Source organism: Betta splendens, chromosome 3 (genome assembly GCF_900634795.4).
Source record: "Betta splendens chromosome 3, fBetSpl5.4, whole genome shotgun sequence".
NCBI classification, from domain to species: domain Eukaryota; kingdom Metazoa; phylum Chordata; class Actinopteri; order Anabantiformes; family Osphronemidae; genus Betta; species Betta splendens.
The window spans coordinates 2119015-2125014 of NC_040883.2; the positions used below are offsets into that span (position 1 = coordinate 2119015).

Consider the following 6000-nt stretch of genomic DNA (forward strand, 5'->3'; position numbering starts at 1 on the left):
AAAGTCGTCCCCGTCGTGCTGAGCTTGTAATACAGGGTTTGCTTGGAAGCGCGCTCCTTGAACTTGGCTGGGGAACCGCTTTGCTTGCAGTACATGGTTTAAATGGAACGTACACACATAAAACACATGCACGGCTCTTGCAGCTCTTCTGTGTGCAGCGAATCACTGAGCGCTGCCACGTTGTCCGGTCCAACTGTGACTGCAGTCTAGCAGAACATAAATATTATAGCATGTGCCGTGTTGCAAGACTGCTTCCCCCTTTAAACATTTTGTGGTCTGGGCTGTAGAAGATTCAGCGAATAGTACAGGTACCAATATCTGCACATCGACTGCAATATTGATCACGCAATAAAACCAGAACAGGACTATTTCAGCTTTCACAGCAGGACTCGCTCATGTTTCCTCACAACTGAAGGTCATAACATGAACACACGGATGACGATCTAGACTCTTACAGACCTGTAATCATAATTTCAGTCTCTTCCGCATCTGCTCTACTCCCACTGCTGCTATACGTGTCGGCTTCAAGGAAACTGAAAAGACTCTGTTGTCCCAGAGGTCATTAAGCCTGAGCATCATTGAATCACAACAGAGCAGGGTAGCCTTGAGAGCAGAACAGCACCACAGTGAACTCGAAATATTCTATTATGTTCTATTTTTAAAAAGTCAGTGACCCTAATGTATTTCCAGCAATGCCTCCAGTGAAGGCTATAGACATTATAAATACATTATTGAAATGCCTCTTCAATTATTATTATCAAAGTTTGAAAGTTGATCTTAGAGTTTTATAGACATCTTTAGGTCTATTAAAGATTTTTTTAACAATGCCTAACTTTGTTCTTGAGCCAGTTGCTTTTGCCGTTATCTCGCTATATGTTTTGACATGAAAGGGCCAGAAGGCACAAAGAAGGAAGACAGCAGCCGGAATGGAAAGGTGAGCGCTTCATTCTCTTTAGACACAGCAGGAAAACCTCAGTCAGAGAGATTTTCTGCTTTAAAGAAGAGTGCACATGATGTGAGCTGCTCTGTGTCAAGTGACCAATCATAGCATGGAACAGAACCGCTTTCAAAGTACAGAGAAAGCCTGTGGTTGAGGACAACACCTAGGCCTCTTTTGTACCACATTAAAAAAGGCTTTCCCCCAGGAAGCTCTGGTCTCTGGATACTCGGAGGAAGTGGTTAAACGTGTTAAAAGCCTTTATTCTTTGTCAGAATGCAGAAAAACATCCCGATGAACCTAGTGAACCGGTAACTGCTGCGATAAATGTGGAACAAATAAAGGAAGAATCAGTAAAACGAAAAAAAATGTAGGGAACAGCTCACCATGCCACAGATATTCCTTTAAGGATTCAAACGGAGGGGCAACAGAAGCTGGTGTACAAGCTGCAGCGGAGAGACAGGAAAGCCCGTTTCATTCATGTTTCTCTGCTCTGAGCTGCCAGACGCAGCTCTGCTTGAGGCTACTCCACCTTTATGAGGACCCCTGAACTTCTGTGATCCACTCTGGGTTTAGTCCACGGCGCAAAACCCTGAAAGCAGCATCCCTTCATTACAACACCACAGGACAGTTGGTCCGGCCTACATTTCATATGCACACAGTAAGCAGCAAACAGCGCCAGCTTTAACAGCTGAACAGCAATAAAACAAAGTAAATATTGGATTGCAACGTATGGTGTCTGTGGAGCGAGAGTTGGAGTTGCTTCAGTACTAAATCTAAAGAGTAAAAGCTGATGCCCTGTGGACACGGTTTTAAACAACAGCAACAACAGCAAAGCAGGAGCAAATTAACAAACTGAAGAATCAGCAGACAGAAAGTGAAAAGGTGATTACACCGACCTCCAGTCACCACAAAGTTGCAACAGCAGATGCCACGCTAGCCATTCAGTGGATATTGATCCGCATTCCCCTCTGTCAATTACATGTGATAAACTGCTGTGATGATTAGTGCCAATGATTTCAATAACGGCTGTCATTTAACCCCAACAAAGCCGAGCTGGCTGCTGAAAGAGCAGAAGAAGAACAAAGCACAAACAACTTGTTGTATCTCAAACCCATTACTTCATGTCATTTCTTAAACAATAACATTATACCACAACATGAGTCACCAGTAGATCACTAGCATTTCCAACGGTGGCTTCGTTAACGAAGCCGATGAATCAAACACTTGGATAAGTGAGCGGTTAGCATCTCTTGGAGGATGAAGGTCATTAGGACTTTACGAGCAATATGTGCCCATAAATAAATGATCAGTAAACAGCATTCTCAGTATCGCAGAGAGACCAGATGACTCAATCAGCAACTCATCGCAGGATAATGCAGAACGGTCAGAATGATCCACTTATTTTAAACCTAAGATGAATAGGATTGATTTAAGAAGTGCTACAGCATAAACTTTACATAATAAAATTAATATTATAAACAGCTGCACAAAGCTGCTTTGCACAACTCTCCCACTGACGAGGAGCGTGGCTGAAATATTATTAAACTCCATATTCAACCTTAAAGCTTGGATTTAGGCCCACCAGGGTTTTCCCAAACACAATAACCTCCTTAACAGCAAAGTCATCAGAGAAAACCTTAAACGCACTAACAAACTATTGTTTATAAAGTTGGTGCAGTTTTGCAGTCGCCGTGGTCTGTGAGGATAAAACCATAGCGAGGGCTACGAGCAGCGAGGATTTCCAAATGTTTGCACATTTCAGCGCGTTATTTGCATTGTCTGCTGGGAGACAATCAGCACACAACTCCCTCCCAGCAGGATAGCAGAGATAAGACAGAGTCTAAATGGAGTTTACGCTCCTCTAACAAGTACTTGTTTACAGAAGCCAAACTTGGAGGCATTCCTTAAAGTTTTAACAAGCGAAGCGGAGGAGGAAGCGGGGAAAGGTAACAGCAGCAGGACCTCCACCGGTCGCTCCACAGTGAAACTGTTCACGTTAGCGCTGCGACTGTGCGAGCCTTCAAGTCAGGCTCTGGCCACAGCCAGGACCTCAAGAAATGTGTTTTGAATAAACAGATATTTTGAGAGCAGGGGACCCCACAATTAGCAATAAGAGACTCTCTGCGTGTGGGTCCCAGTCCAATTCTCTGGAATCAATCAAAGCTCCCAAAGGAACTCCCTTCTCCCCTTAATCTCCTGGTTTTATTACTTTCCAGACAGTCGGCCTGTTTCACCCTACCCCCTCTCTCTCTTTTGTACTGATCTCCAGCAAAGGCAAGGAGGCTTTTTACCCCTTGCTCGCTCGCTCGCCCTCTCACTCTCTCTCTCCCTCCCCTTCCACCACTGCAGAGCGCTTTTCATGCAGGAGAGGGTCTTTCATCAGGCTCCACACGCGAGAGAGCCCAACAGGCAGTGGAGGCCCGTCACTCCCAGCCCCGCCGCTGCCTCTGCACATTCAGCCTTTAAGCAGCAACACACAAAGCACACCTTCAAACGCACACGGCCTGCTTGTCTGACGCACACAACTATTTTGCTTATCACGAGAATATAAAAAAAACTGGGCCACGTTGCACAAGAGTCAGTTGTATTGATATTTTCCAGACCACATGCTGCTGCGTCTGATAACATCTACCGCTTAAATGATAAAGATGGGGCTTAAATGATGGAGTTGGTGTCGAGGCCTGGAGGTGTGCGCTCCACCTTCTCGTGCCTTTCCAATCCATCCCAGGCGCCCGGTGGTTCGGTGGAACCCACGCATTCCAACCAGTACCTGCTGGAGGTCCCCTCACCTTCCTCGGCACGTGCACGCGGCCACTTGGACCCATCCAGCTGTGGCGTGCACGCTGCAGCGCGGCGCCCTGGGTTCACGACAATTAGCTGAAGCCAAACGAATCGGGCGCTGTTTATCCAGCAGCTAAACGTATATTGACGCCCAGGTAATGAGACGTCTGCCGGACGGACGGTGCTAGCTTATTACCTGACACCGACTCTGAGCACGCGAGCTCCACATTCAAGTTGCCCGCATTTCAAACACAGCTGGACGGCGTCCATTAAACCGGCAAATGTGTTATTTAGCCCAACGGCTCCGAGGCCAGAGACGCGGCTCCGCCGCACGTCTGGATCATGTGAAGAGCGCCCCGAGCAGTTCTGCCTCAACAGATGCAGACAAAAGGACCGCGGGGAGACGCGTGTTGCTTTACCGACGGAACGGGCAGCGAAGCAGCGGCGCTGCCTCAAAGTTGAGCCAACGGAGCGCGGGGAGGAGAGCGCGGCGGAACCGGGGACCATTAGCCGCCGACGGCTCCATGTCGGATTCCACAGTTCGCACCGCGCGCCTGTCTCAACTCCGCACACACTGTGGCTCAAGTTTTCTCCCCGTCGACGCACGCGGGCACGCGCGCACATTCACCGTGTGGAGTGGATTTACCTTTGTCGACGTGCTTTGCGGTGGTCTCCGCGTAGAGAAGGGTGAGACAGAGGAGAGAGAGGAGCGACAGCGCTCCCCGCTCGGCCATCACTTTTACAGATGAATCTTTGCAGGCTTCAGGAACCAAAAGAAAGGAAAGGAAAAAAGAAACCCTTACAATCCACGGACACCCCCGAAAGGACGAAAAAAGTTCAAAGTCCCGCAGTGTGTGGAAACACCCGCAGCCAGGTACTTTTAGAAGTGGCCGGATGAAACATGTAGCTGGAAGGAGAGCGCCGCAGGTTCCACACTGTTTTCTCAACTTGGGTGAGACGGAGGTCGGAAAAAAACACTGAAATCAATCCATTGCCACGGAGGCGCGGCGCAAAGACGGAAGGATCTGCGGGCGTGTGGGCACCACGGCGCCGAACGAAGCGCTCCGACGTGCGTCAGGCGCGTGAAGCGTTGGAACGAGCTCGGTTGTAGAAAAGATTGGAGCCGAGCACAGGCAGAAATCTCCGTCGCAGCTCGCGGACGGGACGTAAGCGAGCGGCGTGTGGAAGGGCTGGATCTGGACCGGCTCCCCGGAAAACCGGATGTGGAGTCCACGGAAGTTTGGATCGCGGGCGCCTGCGTTGCTCGGGCGAGAACGAAAATACGGTGTAGGATTTCAGTCCAAAGTCAATCACGGCGGCGCTGCCGCTTCGCAGATTAGCGCGTTACTTCTACACATCAGCGCTAACGTCACGTTAGAGTTGAGTTACCACGTCACCACGAGAATAGACTAATAAAACACTGACCTTCTATCAGCATACAGTTAAGCACGTTTACATAACAAAATGTGTGTTTCACGTGACAATAAGAAAACAAATAAAGGCCGCATATTATAACGTCTGACAACTGTTTTTTTTTTTGCTGTGTTGGTAACAGTTCGACCGTCATGTTTAACTACACACACTGGAGCTGAAATACGACCACACTACGTTCAAGTTCAGTACATTGGAAATATTGTACTTTTTGCCACACTACACAAAACATGAATAATTTATAAAATGACATAATCTGCTACGAATCCCTACCTGTTGTAACAGGAGCCACGTCATGTTCTGTGCTCTTTAGTTCAGCTTCAGTGACGCCACGGCAGCGTGACGAATGAGCTAGCTCCAGCTAGCACCGGCTAGCTCCAGCTAGCACCGGCTAGCTAACTGTGCTAACGCTCAAAGTGCAAATCAGCTTTAAAAAATAAAGCATTAAAACAAAAGCACTTCAGAGTTAGCAGCACTTACTCCTCAATGACAACTGTTCAAATTCCCATAAATTTCTGACAAACTCTTGCCTTTTAATTTCAGGGGCCTTTCTATCTTTAACTAGCTAAACAGCACTGGGTCCAGAAGTGTCACAGACGGTAATTAACATTTTATTATTAAGTTATTCAATAATTTCAAATATACGGCAGTTATTTAAATTATAAAAATTCTTATAATAATGAATGGTAAATAAAATTAATGCTATAAAAAGGGTTCATGTTCATGTAATGGTAAAATATATATATAGCCCAATTATATTATTTATTTTAACCAACTTTTACCAGTATTAAGTTGTATACACATCTATCAGTAAGTTAAATAAATACTATTAAAGTGATATTATTGCT

General features: G+C 46.8%; 1 protein-coding gene across 16 annotated transcripts in view; it reads right to left on the reverse strand.

Moving 5' to 3' along the window:
• Positions 1 to 5570, reverse strand: part of neo1a (neogenin 1a) — a 101403-nt gene extending 95833 nt beyond the window's left edge. For 14 of the 16 annotated variants that reach the window (XM_029144942.3, XM_029144952.3, XM_029144941.3 and 11 more), the window contains exon 1: positions 4368 to 5195. In XM_029144942.3, coding sequence (XP_029000775.1) covers positions 4368 to 4455 — 88 coding nt within the window. In that variant the 5' untranslated portion in view covers positions 4456 to 5195. Of the gene's footprint in view, positions 1 to 4367; positions 5196 to 5425 lie in introns of those variants that run through there. The other 2 variants (XM_029144951.3, XM_029144950.3) reach the window with 2 other exon arrangements.
• Positions 5571 to 6000: the final 430 nt, after the last annotated feature.